General features: G+C 55.0%; 1 protein-coding gene across 1 annotated transcript; it reads left to right on the top strand.

Moving 5' to 3' along the window:
- The first annotated feature begins 11124 nt into the window (after positions 1-11124).
- LOC116501252 (PHD finger protein 24-like) lies at positions 11125-14178 on the top strand. Its single transcript, XM_032206774.1, is given in 7 exon segments — positions 11125-11494; positions 12215-12399; positions 12916-12994; positions 13230-13432; positions 13571-13737; positions 13857-13958; positions 14094-14178. Coding segments are annotated over 7 exon segments (1191 nt in total).
- The last annotated feature ends 1002 nt before the right edge of the window (positions 14179-15180 follow it).

The following is a 15180-nucleotide window of genomic DNA, read 5'->3' as shown; positions in this document are numbered from 1 at the left end:
TCATGCATGCTAGCTTGCTTTTGCAGACAGTCACTATCACCGGCAATCCAAAGAACCTGGTTATCTGTTGCTGTAATAAACCATACTTGATTGCATTGTTATAGCTCTCATTAAGTGCAACTAGGGTAAGGGTGGTTATTTGTGACTGTGATAGTTCAGTGTTCTGAATCCAACCAGACCCCCAGACAGTTAATGCGTTGTTGGTGAATGTCTGAACGGACCCCCAGACGGTTAACGCGTTGTTGGTGAATGTCCGATTGGTTCAGTACCCTGAATCCGACTGGGCCCATAACCGTTAATCAGCTACACCCCTTAATGCGACACTCCGAGACCCTGGCACTCTAAATCACCCCCAGGTACAGCGGGCACCTCTAGAACAGGACAGCAGACCCCCAGGCAGCAGCACCCGTCCCAGGAGGGCACTGGGGGCTGAGTGACCATGGGGGGTGCACATGGAGCAAATATCCCACCCTCAGAAGTGGTGCTTTGGGGCTGCACCTTCCTTACCAGCCCAGCGTCCTCGCTCCTTCCCCACAATCTCCATGAGCCCCCAGCCCTGCTGCAGCCCTGGAGCATGCACCCACCCAGCCCTGGGGACCAGGAGAGCCAAAACCCCTCACACTGCATTGCACCAGGCACACGGGGCTGGATGGAGCTGGGAGCCAGCACATCCCCTCTCCACAGGGTGAGGAGCAGGCAATGGGTTAAAGTGGCCACAGGCAGATTGTGGCTGGGGCTTGGTGCAGGGAAGACCCCAACTGCGGGCAGGGGAGCCCTCTGATCCTCCACACCCATGCAACCCCAGCTCCAGAGCCAGAGGAGATGCAGGGAAAGCTTTTATTGGTATCTCCCAGCCAACATCAGCCCAGTTAAAAAAATGCTTCATCTCTCAGAGAGCTGTTTAACACAGCTCAGGCAGCAATTGGTACAGGGACAGCAAACCAGGCTGCATCTGCTCAGCCCCAGTCACAAGCTTCCTGCTTCCTCCATGTGTGTGAGTGAGCGTTAGTGTGTGTGCGCGCTAGACACAGACATCCGCTCCCAGCATCTCACTGTCTCCTGCATCCTCCAGCAGTGAGCGCGCGGCTCTGGCTCCCTGCATCCCAGCTTCACTGTTGTATCCCCCAGCAGGGATTTGCACATGGGGCGCAGGATGTGGTGAGCACCCATGGATGGAGAGGAGGTGGTGGCTGGGAGCAGCTGCCATTGGCATCATGTGGGAAGCTCTCTAGGGCTCCCGCTCCCAAGCAGGACTCTGACCCTGGGTAAGTGGCTTTTTTTTGCTGCCGCTGGCACTTCACCTGGTGCATGGAGCGGGCTGGCTGTGCATCACAACACCCATGGGTGGGTCACCCTGGGGTCCTGGTGCTGGGGAGGTTGACGGTCCTGGGATGGGGTGCCTGGGAGCAGGGGTGCAGATGGTGTGGGAGGGTCCTGCACAGGCATCAGGGTCCTGATGTGGGTGCTGAGGAGGGAGACGAGAAGGAAAAGTGGGGAGCTAGGCGGGAGCTGTGTCTGCTGCAGGGGAAGGGACTCTGCTGTCATGGCATTTTCATCCCCCTCTGGGAGATGGAAACGTGTGACACACCTATAAAATCAGCCATGGTGTGGCAGGATGGGCAGCTGGATCCCACAGGGAGCGCAGCTGCTAGCTGGGTGTCCCCTGGAGGGGGGCACAGCACAGATGGGGCTTTGCCCACCGCCCCCAGACTGCTCCACCAGGCTCCTGCACCCCTGCAGAGTGTGGGGAGGGTGCCACCAACTTTGGATGTCACCAACCCCTCTGTTCTGCTGCAACAGGGTCACCTCCCAGCAGCAGCCCCAGCAGCACCCTGGTCCCAGCATGTGCCATCTAACAAGGAGAGGGGACAAGGGAGTTCTTCTGGAACCCTCTGGGGACCCCTCTGTCTGCCCCAGTCGGGGGGGTGGGATGCAGGGTGCCCTGGCAGGCAGCAGCAGGCAGGGCTGTGCCAGAACTGTGTTAGCTCCTCGGAGCTCTGCTCGGTGCCCTTCAGACCAAGCTGCCATGGGTCCTGGGGTCCCCAGGGTGTCACCACCCCATTGACACCCCATCCCTAATTCTGCCCCCCCACAGGGCAGCGGCCCCAGCACTCTCACAGGCACAGTGCTGGGGGTAAAATCACAAAGAGCCTTATGAAGGCAAGGAGCTGGCCTGGCCCAAGGGAGCCAGCATGGGGTAGGGGGGGCAGGTGCATCTTTCCTCAACAACCGGGAGCTGGGGGGAGGAGGGGTGTCCTGCTCCTGATAAACCCCTGCTGCATCCCCTTGAGGATGGGTACAAGGTGTACCAAGGACCCTGCTTGTGGCTGTACCAAGCACCCACTGGCCCTTGTTTTGCCCAGAGATTTGCTGCAACATCCCACCCCCCACCCAAAGCCTGCACCCATGCCATACCCACAGCCCCTGCAGCAGTCCTGTGAGAAAAATCTCAATAATTTTCTTCAGACAGGACTTTCTGTGAAGCTATTTTATTTGTTATTGCAGTGGTGGGCGTCCTGCAAGCAGGAGCACACAGTAAAAGTTTATCATAACCCTATATTCCCTATTACCTGACACCTGATTTCTCCCCTGTTAACTCATTGGCTGAGTACTACAGGTTCGCAAGCTACTCGACACACTTCTATACCATATGTACAATTTGATTTGACCAACCATTAATTTCTCCTTTTCCTTTCTTTTTCCTTCTTTTTTTTACTGATTTTATACTGCTCATCCTGTTTTTCTTAGCTATCCTCCTTATTTCGGGACAGTGGGACCTTCCCCTTATCTGCTTAACATACTCCCCACTGCTATGCTGCACAATCACTTTTCAATATGCAAGGTTAGTGGAATTTTTCACTGCAAAAACACCTTCTATTGCAAAAACACAGCTTTGTTTCTCACAGCCCCCCAGCACCCAAAACCACCACTGTTCCCCCCACCAGGCCTTAACACCCGCCCCATGCTCCCAGCCGGGCCATAACACATCTGTTGCGAATCACGGCCGAAAGCACAACAGACACCAGCAGAGTCAGATCATGCTTCTCCATTTTATTGCCCGAATAGCCTAACTTTTATAGTGAACTTTACAGGGGCGGACAGTGTCTCACACAAGATCATTGGTCAAAAGCACTCAGACAAACAGTTACAAGAAAACAACCCCACCTGCAAGAAAACAACCCCCTTGTGATTAGCAGTCACGTAAACCTTGTCCTTGAGGCCAGCTGCTGGTAACAATATTTTTCTGAGTTCCTTAATTGGGCGATGTGGGAGTCATAGCCGTGGGAGCTTCTCACAGTTACTCTGGCAGCTTGTTTTGCTCAGCTACAGCAGGCCCTGAGATTTTCTAAGGCCTACCCCTGGTTGCTTAAAGCAAGCTCAAATTGAACAATTGTTCCACGGGCACATGTCCACGTCCTGTATGCCAATTCCCAACAATTCCCCCGTTTTCTTTTTGTACAAGCAGTACTTGGTTTTTCATCAGATGTCGAATACATAACACAACTATACAACTTAACCCTAATAACACTACAATTACTGTAAGCACTTAATGGTAACACAGTTTAATAGTAAGTAACACAACTTAATAGTAACACACTTAAACCTAATCACTTGATGGTGATCGAAGGCTGTTCTTGATAGTCCTTGAGGTGTCACAGCCCATGTCATTGTCAGAATGATTATCAGGAACCTCTTCATGGTCGTCTTCGGCGTATGCAGATTCTAAAGCTGCTTCAGTCCACTTTGCAATGATCCACTGGGTACCTGTTTCCGGCACCACTTCAAAATCTCTATAACATTTTTTAACATTTTTGCAAGTAACCCTTTAACCACATTTATCACAATACTACATGCAATGATGATTGACACCACAGCGAACAGAATCCTTAATCCCTCTTTGATTAATCCCAGTAACCATCTATGCATTATTTCAAACAAATCAGTGAACCATTGATTGAAAGGATTGATACCATATTGACTCTTTCTCATGTGCTCTTTCAGGAAAGTAATGGATTTGTGAATTGACTCATTATGATCAAAAAGGCCTAAACAGTACATTCCCTGAAATTTCTCCAAGTGGCTACTTCAAACAATGACTCCGTACTTGTGAAACTTGATTTTGCTCGACCGATCGCAACTAGCCCTGCTAGTTGCTTACAATCGACTCCCCGTTTTTCTAAAAAGCGCTGTAATAAATCCATTTTCCTATGATTCTTGCCGGCACCAATTTCCTATGCTTTTAGCCTGCACTATGGTTATATCCCAGGATCCTGCACTGTGGCAACAATAACCTGTACTATGGCTAAAATGCGCTCTCTCTCACACAGTACACAGTACAATCACACATACAGAACACAATCGTACACCCAGAGGCCTCTGGCACACCTCACTCTCAATCATATCACAACCTCAATCATACCACAAGAATATAATTTAGAATGATAAGCAAACAAACAAGTATTGTCTCTCATTGTGTTCCTCATGAAGTGACTTGCAACACTTTGTTTTAAAACCTTACCCTTACACAAATATTTTCAACACAAAATACCTGGACATTTAAGAATAACACATACAATTATTAACACTCCAGTTAGTATCCCTCCAGCAGCTGAAAACATACTGCTTGTCTGCAGCTTCAGGAGATCTTTGTCTGCTCCTGCGGTGAGCAGCCGAGAGTGAGTCCCCTCCGAACAAAACGCTCAGGGTGCACCTAGGGGCGTCTACACAGCAGCCGATCCCCGCAGCCGAGCAGTTGTTACGTGCGGCCACAGATGCCACTCCAAGCACTAAAATTGCCAATGCCGCTCTAGCTGCAACCCCGCACAATTCAACATTATCATTGCAATCCGGTGCAAGCAATGCCCATTTATGTCTGGTGATCTCACGCAACTGTAACAAGCTAGGAGCAAATACAATGAGTTTATCTAAGTAACGTGGACATCTGATAGCATTTTCAGGGATACCTCACCAGGCCCTATCACCACAAATCAGAAAAACATCAGAAGGTAAGGCCAAAGCTGTACAATTGTTCCAAAAACTGTAGTTGTTACCCCTTGTCTCCGTGCCATAAACCCCTAAACCCTGCTTAGCAGTGTCATTGTAATCACAGGTGTTATTTGTATTTCTATACCCGTATAGCCTTTTCCAGGTTCCTGTAGCAGGATTCATTTGATAGCCACAGCTACATTCACATTTGTAGCCACCTTTCAAGTTGATACAGATTTGACTACAGATACCAGGGTTTTGGCGTTCATCAATATCTCCACAGTTTCTCTTGTCTACAAACTCAAACCCAGCTGGACAGTCACATTCATTTACGATGCATTCCTTCAGGGGCTCATCACCCCAGTCCTTGCAGTCTCTCTGCTGGTTACACACTTTATTGATATCTATGTATTCTCCACTTCTGCACTTGAATTTGCCAGGTCCAGAGCACTGAATAACATTGTTACAATTTGCTTCATCAGTGCTATCCAGACAGTCTCTCACACCACTGCACTGCCTATTCCCATGGACACAGTTCCCATCTTCACATCTGAACTGGTCTGGCCTGCAGGTCCGAGAAGGGCAGTTAATTTCATCACTTCCATCCTTGCAATCAGGATCTCTGTCACAGTCTTTTTCACCTGAGCCGCACTGCACCTCACTCACATAACACTTCACCAGAGGTGCAGGCTGGCGGCCACACTGCTCCAAAGATTCATCCAAGTGGTCGGAGCAGTCACCTTGACCATTGCAGACAAAGCTTTTGGAAATACATTGCCCACTACTGCATGTGAACTCTGCTGCACTACAAGTCACATTGCCACAATTCTCTTCATCTTCTCCACTGTCACAGTCTTTTTCACCATCACATTTCCAGGACACTGTTCTCATATGACACAGCTCAGCACTCTCATCAGACCCATTTTCACAGTCCGGATCCCCATCACACGGCCATCTGTTTGGCACACACTGACCACTGTTGCACACAAAGTCAGATTCAGCACACGTCTTCTTCACACAAGCACTCTCATCACTGCCATCTGAGCAGTCTTCACATTTTGCTCTAGCACCGTCTGCAGCAGTGCACAGGCCGGCGAGGGCGAGCAGCAGGCAGAGCACCCCGCAGCGCGGCAGCGCCAGCCGCCGCCCCGCCCCTGTGTCACTTATACTACTCCTATTACCCATGCTGTTAGTGTCAGTGGCATCCTCCTGGTACCGTTTCTGTCTTTGTCGCCCCTTACTCTCCCTCTTTTCTTTTTGCCACTGACCATTCACCACAAATGGATGAGACACATGATTACTAGTTAGGAAAGAGAGTGTAACGTCTGCTATACGGCTGCAGGCCGTGCCAGCTGCAACCTTAGAAGCTGTTTGTGAACGAGCCTGCCGGTGGTCATTTGGCAGTGTAATCTGTGTCTCTGCACTCCTGCCCCGCAATAGAGCTAAGTTGTCATTAGTAATCCGTAGAATGTGGCAACCCCACGGAATGTTATCCAGAAACATAGTTATAACACCGATCTGGGGACGAATAGTCTTTTTTGCATTGCAAGATAAACCTCTTATAAAAAGAATGCCAGAGAGAAGCAGCACAGCCGCTGCTGCTTCCATGGTTCCGTCAGACAGGCTGCAGGGTCCTGATGTTGCCCCTCTGCTCTGTGCCGACTCGCCACACGGTGAGGGTCGGCTGCCGTTGTCCACTGACGCCTCTGGTCTCCAATAGCAACTCGATCTCGGATGTCCCGCATCGCACCGCGATTATTTCAATGTCCCGCGTTTTCCGCGGTTCCTTTTCCCGCGTTTCCCCGCGGATCTTTTCCCACGCTCCCCACGCTTTCTTTTCCCCGTGTCTCACCGTGAGTCCTTTGTCCGGGTCGGTGCTTGGAGTTTCTCAATGCCTCTCAGGTGTTCCGGCTTCTGTCAGGTCTCTCTGTGTCTCTCAGAGCCGTCCGTGGCTCTGCAGCGTCTCTCAGGTCTCTCTCCGTCCGGCGGTAGTCCCTCCGTATGCCTCGGGTCTCCCGGCGCCGCTCCGATGTCCCGACGCCGCTCCGATGTGTCAGTCCCGCGCCGATGCGATGTGCCGACACTGCCGCTCTGATGTCCCGGCGCCGCTGCGATGTCTCGGTCCGCTGCTCTCCCTGGGCTTCCGGCGCCGTTGGTCTCCCGCTGCGCTGCGATGTCCTGTTCAGGTCCTGGTCAGGTCTCAGCCTGTTCGGGCGCCATTTGTTGCAAATCACGGCCGAAAGCACGACAGACACCAGTAGAGTCAGATCATGCTTCTCCATTTTATTGCCCGAATAGCCTAACTTTTATAGTGAACTTTACAGGGGCGGACAGTGTCTCACACAAGATCATTGGTCAAAAGCACTCAGACAAACAGTTACAAGAAAACAACCCCACCTGCAAGAAAAGAACCCCTTGTGATTAGCAGTCACGTAAACCTTGTCCTTGAGGCCAGCTGCTGGTAACAATATTTTTCTGAGTTCCTTAATTGGGCGATGTGGGAGTCATAGCCATGGGAGCTTCTCACAGTTACTCTGGCAGCTTGTTTTGCTCAGCTACAGCAGGCCCTGAGATTTTCTGAGGCCTACCCCTGGTTGCTTAAAGCAAGCTCAAATTGAACAATTGTTCCACGGGCACATGTCCACGTCCTGTATGCCAATTCCCAACACACATCCACCTGCAGTCATTCCCTGGAGCTCCTGTGCTCCCAGCCACCACAACACCCACAATGCACTGTGCCACACCCACCTGTGCTGTCACCCACCCACTGCCACCCTTACCTCTGCATATAGCTGATGCTGGCACCCCCAGCACAAGGCACGGGTGCCTTCATGCTGGCCAGCAGCTCCATCACAACTGTGCCTCAGTTTCCCCACTCAGAGAGCCCTGTGGGGCTGGGAAGAATGAGTCATTGATTCTAGGAGGATGAAGTGCTTCCTAGCTGTGTTTTGATACAGGGATGAAGCAGCAAGGAGCATTTCCCATCAGAAGAACACGGAGAAGCGGTGCAGCCCAGGGGAATGAGGCAGGATGTAGATGACCAGGGTAAGGCAAGGGAAGAGGGGAAGATGCCCACAACCACTGTGATAGCCCCCGGTAGACCTTGATGAAGCCAAGTGTTTGCAGCCAGCTCTGTCCCAGATTTATCTCGTTGATGAGGGTGACCTAAAAATAGTCCCCATATTTGTGCCAAGGCGAGCAGGATGGTGACACTGGATCCCAGACCACTGGGCACCTTGAAGGGCAGCTGTTAATAGCAAATGGAGCTGGATTCCCTCGGGGACACATGGGGACACAGGATGTGGTGGGCAGGATGCAGCCATTGTGGGGGCAGCAGGAAGCTGGGCTGCTATGGGCAGGGGTGCCTCTAATCCCCCTGCATCCAGAGGGCACCGGGAGAGGAGGGGACACCCAGAGCCTCACAGCCAGACCAGCAGCTAGACCATGGAGCCCCAAGCTGGGGCGAGGCTCCGTGTGGGGGTGATGTCTCCCCCGGCACATCCTGGGGGGTTCTGGGGAGAGCAATGCAGCACTGAGGTATCTGGGGAGCTTTGGGCCTGGGTCTAGCTGGATGATGGAGATAGGGGTAAAGCCGTTCAACCCCTCGATGTGCAGACAGCCTGTGCCAGGATGAGGGAGAGGGGCAAAAACCCCAGAGAGGGGCAAAAGCAGGTTGCAAGGGGTCCAGCCTCTAGACTCAATGCGAGCCACACAGCAGCTGGTGACAGGGGCACGCAAGGTGGCCTTGGGAGAGGGCTATCACCAGGGGCTGAAGGCAGGGAGGTGGGCTGGGACTCTCCATGTCTACTGCCATGCTGTGAGCCCATGCTGGGGATCAGGAGCACCAGTGCAGCTACTGAGGACACTGGTGCACGGTGAGCTGAGGCTCTCCTCTCTTTTGGCTCTTCTCCATGAGCCCAGCCCCTCTGCAGCCTCTCCTCCCTGCTTCCTTGGGCAGGGTGAGGCCAGGATCAGGCCAAGATCTGGGGACACTCAGAGACCTGCAAAGGCAGCTCTTGAGGTTGGGGGGTTCTACCTGCTGTGCCCCCCACCTCAGCAGCTTACAGGCAGAGCTGCAATGCTGCCCAGAAAAATGCTGAACCTACCCATGGCTAATGGGCTCCTGAGCCACCCAGGCGGGGGGTGGCCATGCTGCAAGGAGGCAGAAACACCCAGTTCCCTCCCGATGGCACAGCCGCAGCAATGCTGCTGCGGTGGCCTGGACACATGCCTCCAGATCATCCCCGCTCCCACCTTTGCAAAGCGTGGGCAGCTGCGCCAGGTGCCAGCCCACTCCAAGCTGGGTGCGGGGACCCGGAGTGCAAAAAAAAAAACCTGCGTACTGCCAAAATGAGTGTCAAACCCGCAGCATGGCTCCCAGGGGGGCATATACATGTACCCCCGCACATTTGATGGGGCCCACGTGTTGGGCACCCAGCGCCACGTGTGGGCATGTGCGCGCAGATGGTCCCACAGGTTGGGGGGCCGGGAAGCCGCATGCGTGCAAGTGTACACAGTGGTGTTTGGGTTTGCACGCCCATGTATGTGTGCGTGCACATGAACAGGGCTGGTGCGGCAGGGGCTGGCTAGGTATGAGCGTGGGGTTGTGCATCTACTGCATGGCTACTCTGGCACAGAGCAGCCACCACCCACAGCTGCCGCCTGCCCACACACCCTGCTCCGATGTGGGGCAGCTGTAATTACTGTGCCAAGGCTCCCTGCTGCAGCAGTGCCCACAGCACTGGGGCCTCCTGCAGCTACAAAATCCCTGTGAGCTCATTTGTGGTGCTAATTAATCCCACTCCCCCCAGGGACTTCCCTGCCTCCTGTCACACCATGAGGCTAGAGGGGCTGGGAGATGGCTGCATCGATGCCCCCCCACCTCGCAGTCACCAAGTGCCACCAGCTTGTCCCTGGGTGCAAGCTGGGAGCTCCTCTTTGCTGCAGCATCTTCCACAATGCAACTCCAGCCAGGCATGGAGCAGTGTTGGGACCCACGTTGGGTGATGCTGTGCCCCACGCTGCTGGAGAGGAAATCCTCCTTCTCCCTGGTCTCAGCCCACCCCATCTTCAGCCCTTCTGCAGCCTGGGATCACGTCTACCTGCACTGAGACAGAGCCCAACCTGTTTGCTGTTGCTCTCCCCATTTTACCCCAAGCCCATCTTCCCTTGGCCCTGTACCCAAAGTCCCTTCTTGGCTTCTGTGCATCCCAAGTCCATGCACTGCTCCCCTTCCCTCCTGCACCCTCACAGCTCTCCCACAGCCCAGCCATGTTGAGGGATTTCTTGAAACAGCAAAAATCCCATGGCTTGCTGTAGCTGAGCAAACCAAGCTACCAGGGCAACTATGAGAAGTTCCCATGACAGTGTTCCCACATCGCCCAATTGAGGAATTCAGAAAAATATTGTTACCAGTAGCTGGCTTCAAGGACAAGGTCTATGTGACTGCTAATCACAAGGGGGTTGTTTTCTTGCAGGTGGGGTTGTTTTCTTGTAGTTGTTTGTCTGAGTGCTTTTGACCAATAATCTTGTGTGAAACACTGTCCGCCCCTGTTAAGTTCACTATAAAAGTTAGGCTATTCGGGCAATAAGATGGAGCATGATCTGACTCTACTGGTGTCTGTCGTGCTTTCGGCCGTGCTTCCTGCAACACAGCCACAGCAGCACACACATACACGAGCTTGTGAGCTAGACAGACCTGGGTGTGAAGAGAAATTGAGGGAATGTAGGAGAACCAGCACCAGCTCTGCCATGCCCTAGCCCTGAGCATAACTGCTGGGAGGACACATCTCACCCTTGGCTGATCAAAGAGGTTTTCTCATGTGGGTGCAAGAAAGGAGCAGGGTCACAGCTGGTCCCAGCCCTCTGGGGTCCACTGACCTGGTGTGGGAAGGGCCTGGAAGCATTTCTTGTTAATCTGGAGCCTGCAGAGTGGGGATGGGTGAGGCAACATGCCTTCAACACTTAGACCCTCCATAGCCAGGTCTCCACATGGGTTTGGGTCCATCTCTCCACAGCCACCACTGCACCACTGCTCCCTGCATGGCTGGCACACAGCCATCAGGACACATTTTTGGAGCCGGGGACTTGGCTCGATGGTGCAGCAGTTGCATGCAGCTCCCCCCCCCTTGCAGAGCCATGGGGTTGCTGATGTCAAAGCGGCAGACAGTGGAGAAGGTGCAGAAAGTCAGCTTGGCCGTATCAGCCTTCAAAGATGGGCTGCAGGAGCAGCCGGCGGCGCAGTGGCGGACAGAGGCTGGGGGCACGTGCCGAGGGACACTGGAGCAGACGGTTCAAGAGGGAGAGGAGGAAGTACCCACAGGGCCCTCGCAGCCGGAGGAGGGCAGTGCCATCAAGGCCGCATGGGAGCGGCTGTGGGATGGCCAGGCTGTGGAGCCAAAGGAGTTTGACCGAGCCAACAGGTTCACACCACCCGCCTTCATCCGGCCGCAGCAGGAGCTGCATGATGATGAGCCACTGGACATCAGCTTGGAGCAGCGGGAGCAGGAGAGCAGCTGAGCATGGAGCAGGGGTAGGAGGGAGGAGGCCAGGGCTGGAGACACGCAGGGGGTCTGCAAGCATCCATGGTGCCCACCGGGCAGTGACAGCCTCCTCAGTGTTGGCTGTGTGCCTCCAGAGGCTGGAGGCAGAAGCACTGCTCTGCGTGTTTGCCCATGCAAGCCCTATGGACTAGCCTGACCACCCACACCTACAACACTCACAGTCCAGCTATCTGCAACCCCATAGCTTATCCATGCACACCTGTCATCCTACAGCCCAACCACACCTGCAACCCTACCCAACCATCCACCCACAACTACAAGCGCACATCCCAGCCAACCTACAACTTTACAGCTTTTCTGTCCATGCCTACAATCAGCCAACCCACAGATCAAAACTTCCATCCACCCACACCCACAGCCCTATAGTCCAGCCAGCAGTGGATGGACTATGCATGGACACAGTCCATCCATACATATGGCTCTACAGCCATATACTTTCTTCCTATGGACCCATACCCACTCCTCTAACCCTACCTGGCCAGCAAGCCAGCCATGACCCCACCACACACCTGTTGACTGTGCCACCACCTCAAAAACCTGCCCTCCCATCCCCTTGACACCCCTACACCCATCCCCACCTGTGATGTGGTACCCCCATGTTGGGGAGCACCCACACTTCCTCTCTGAGCAGGGTGCTGAGCTGCAGCCGACCATCGCTCCGCAGATACTCAACGATGAGATATGTGAGATCTGCGAGGTGTGGACAGCCAAGAGCCTCTTCCCCTGCCGCATCTGCAGCCGGGTGTACCACAATGGCTGCCTGCACCACATGGGCTACCTGCAGAATGACAATACCATGGAGGTGATGGAGACTGCACACACCGAGACTGGATGGAGCTGCTACTACTGCGTGAGTGCCCATAATGGACACCAGCAGAGTCCCATGTCATGGCCTGCTTCAGGGTGCTGGGGCTCTTGCTGCTCCTCGGCTCCTGCCATCCACCCTGACAGGGAGCCACCAGGGGACTAGAATGTCTTCCAGTACCTAAAGGGGGTACAGGAAAGCTGGGGAGGGAGTCTTTGTCAGGGGTTGGAGTGATAGGACAAGGGGGAATGGCTTTAAACTAAAAGAGGGGAGATTTAGATTAGATATAAGGAAGAAATTCTTTATTCTGAGGGTGGTGAGGCACTGGCACAAGCTGCCCAGAGAAGCTGTGGATGCCCCATCCCTGGCAGTGCTCAAGGCCAGGCTGGATGGGGCTTTGGGCAACCTGGGCTGGTGGGAGGTGTCCCTGCCCATGGCAGGGGGGTTGGAGCTAGATGATCTTTAAGGTCCCTTCCAACCCAAACTGTTTTGTGATTCTATGACACCAACCCCTCCCACCGTGGTCATATGCTAACGCCCACGCCCGTCTTCACCCTCTAGGACAACCTCAATCTCCTGTTGACGAAGGAGGAGCTGTACAACCTGATGGAGACTTTGCGGCAGTGCAAGATCATTCCAGGTGCGGACGCTCCCCATGGCAGGATGGGCTGAGCCCTCACTCACCCATCATGCAGCCCTTGGGCTGAGGGTGTCACCACTACCCTGACCAGCAGAAGGTAAAAGTTCTGCTAAGGCTGGCAGCCTTGGGTCCCCCATAGCAGTCAAGGAAGCAGGGGAGGTGGGAGGGATGCATGGCACTCCCAGATGCCCGGGGAAAGGCTGGTGGAAGGGATGCCCCAAATCTGCCTCCACAGAGACCTGCCTGACGCTGGACGACTTCCTGCACTATAAGCACCTGGTGCATAAGCAGCAGTTTGAGCAGCCCATGGGGGAGGCACAGGAAGAGTGGGCCACCCTGCAGTTCTCTGCCCTGGACCCCAACAAGAAGGGGCAAATCGAGTGGCCAGATTTCCTCTCCCACGAGTCTATCCAGCTGCTGCAGAAAGTCCGGCCGCAGGTATGGCCACGGTGCCAGGGCTGGGGCGTCCATTGCAACTCGCTCATGACCCCACAGCTTTTCCCAGATCTTCCCCGGCCAGTGAAGGGGGTCCCCAAACCTGGCATGAGTGCTCCTTGTTTCACTCTTCGACCCCAGAACTCCCTGCTGCAGCTGCTGACGGCCAAGGAGCATGAGTGAGCATGTGTGGCCTTCCTGGCGCTGGACCAGGACAGCAATGGCTTCATTGGGGAGAATGAGTGCCACAAGGCCCAGCATGCCTGGTTCCGCAAACACCAGAAGGAGACGCCATCCTGCAGCGTCAGGTACAGAGATGCCCACGGAGGGGCAACCTTGGTGTGGAAAGAGGCTGCAGCCCTTCCCTCATACCGTACACCCGCTCCCTGCTGGCCATGGGGATGAACAGTGCCCTGCTTTCCTGCAGTATCAGCTATGTTGGGCCCATGTCAGAGAGCAGCCCCACCAGGAGCGGCAGCGGCAAAAGCCAGGAGAAGATCCTGCTGGCCGTGGAGCAGGAGGAGGCCAGGTGAGGGGGCCGCTCTGGAGGGTGGCGTGCACCCCGTCTTGGAGGAAGGAGAGGAGGGGCAGTGGGGTGGGTGTCCCAAAGCCCTCCCCATTGGGGGCTCCAGGGGATGACGGTGTGACAGCATCATCCCTGCAGGTGCGTCGACTGGCCCAGCTTCCTGCGGGAGAACGTTGCCTACATCCTGGCTGCCCGCCCCAACAGCACTGCCATTCACCTGTAGCCGCCAGCCTAGCCCCCTCTTGCCCGCCCGCTCGTCCCGGCACCATCTTGGTTGGCGATGCCTTCCCCATGGGGGGAGCCCCGTTGTCATGGCGACCTGCCCCACATATCCCATTGGCTGAGAGAAGCCCTGCCCCCTTCGCCCTGCCTGCCACTCCCGCGTGGCTCCCCACTGCCTGCTGGTGGGGAGCCAGATGCTGATTGGCTGGCAGGGAAAATGCCGCTCTGCTTTTCCCCCTGCCTCCATGTCAGATTGGCTGGGAGGTGCCCGAAAAGGATGGGTGGTGGGCTGTGACTGGCTGAGGGAGGCCTGAGCAGGTGCAGCCCTGGAGAGCTCTGATTGGCTGAGGGAGAAGCAGGATGGTACCTTGGTGCCCCAGAGGCCCCCTCAGCAGGAGGCCTCTGTCCCTGGAGGCCCTGGGGTGCAGAGGCTCCCCACTGCGGGGAGGCCATCCCCACCCCACCATGCTCATATCCCTGGGGCCCCCAGGGCAGCCACCAGCAGCCTGGGAGCTGCCGTCCACCTCCTGCAACCACAACTTGGGAGTGCACAAGGGGATGGGTTGCTCCATCCTCCATCCGCAAGGAGGAGGCTTCATAGGGCAGGGGCAAAGAAAGAGGCCAGGAAGCAGGAGGGAAGGCACAGAGGAGCAGGATTCCCTGCAAACTTCACCCCATGGACACCAGGGATGGAGGCCAGGCCCCTCCAACCCACACCCACAGCCGTGTGGTGGCTCCCACCTGGCGAGGATGTGCCGCCACCATGGCCTCACCGCCACCTCCCCAGCTCAGGCAATGAAGGCACCATCCCACTCAGCTCCCCCTGCCCAAGCCAGTGCACTGCTCCCCACTTCAGGGACTCCCTCCCTTTCAAGCTGTGAGACAATCTCAGAGTTTCAGGCTATATGTGAGGCCAGGAGATGCGTCAGTGCCATGGGGGCATTTCAGGTGCCAGGTCTGAGGTGGGGCACGGGCGGGCTGGAGCCATGGCTGGAATGAGCAA

Source organism: Aythya fuligula, chromosome W (assembly GCF_009819795.1).
Source record: "Aythya fuligula isolate bAytFul2 chromosome W, bAytFul2.pri, whole genome shotgun sequence".
Lineage (NCBI taxonomy): Eukaryota > Metazoa > Chordata > Aves > Anseriformes > Anatidae > Aythya > Aythya fuligula.
The sequence above is the reverse complement of the archived record's forward strand: the minus strand, read 5'-3'. Positions and strand labels throughout refer to the sequence as shown.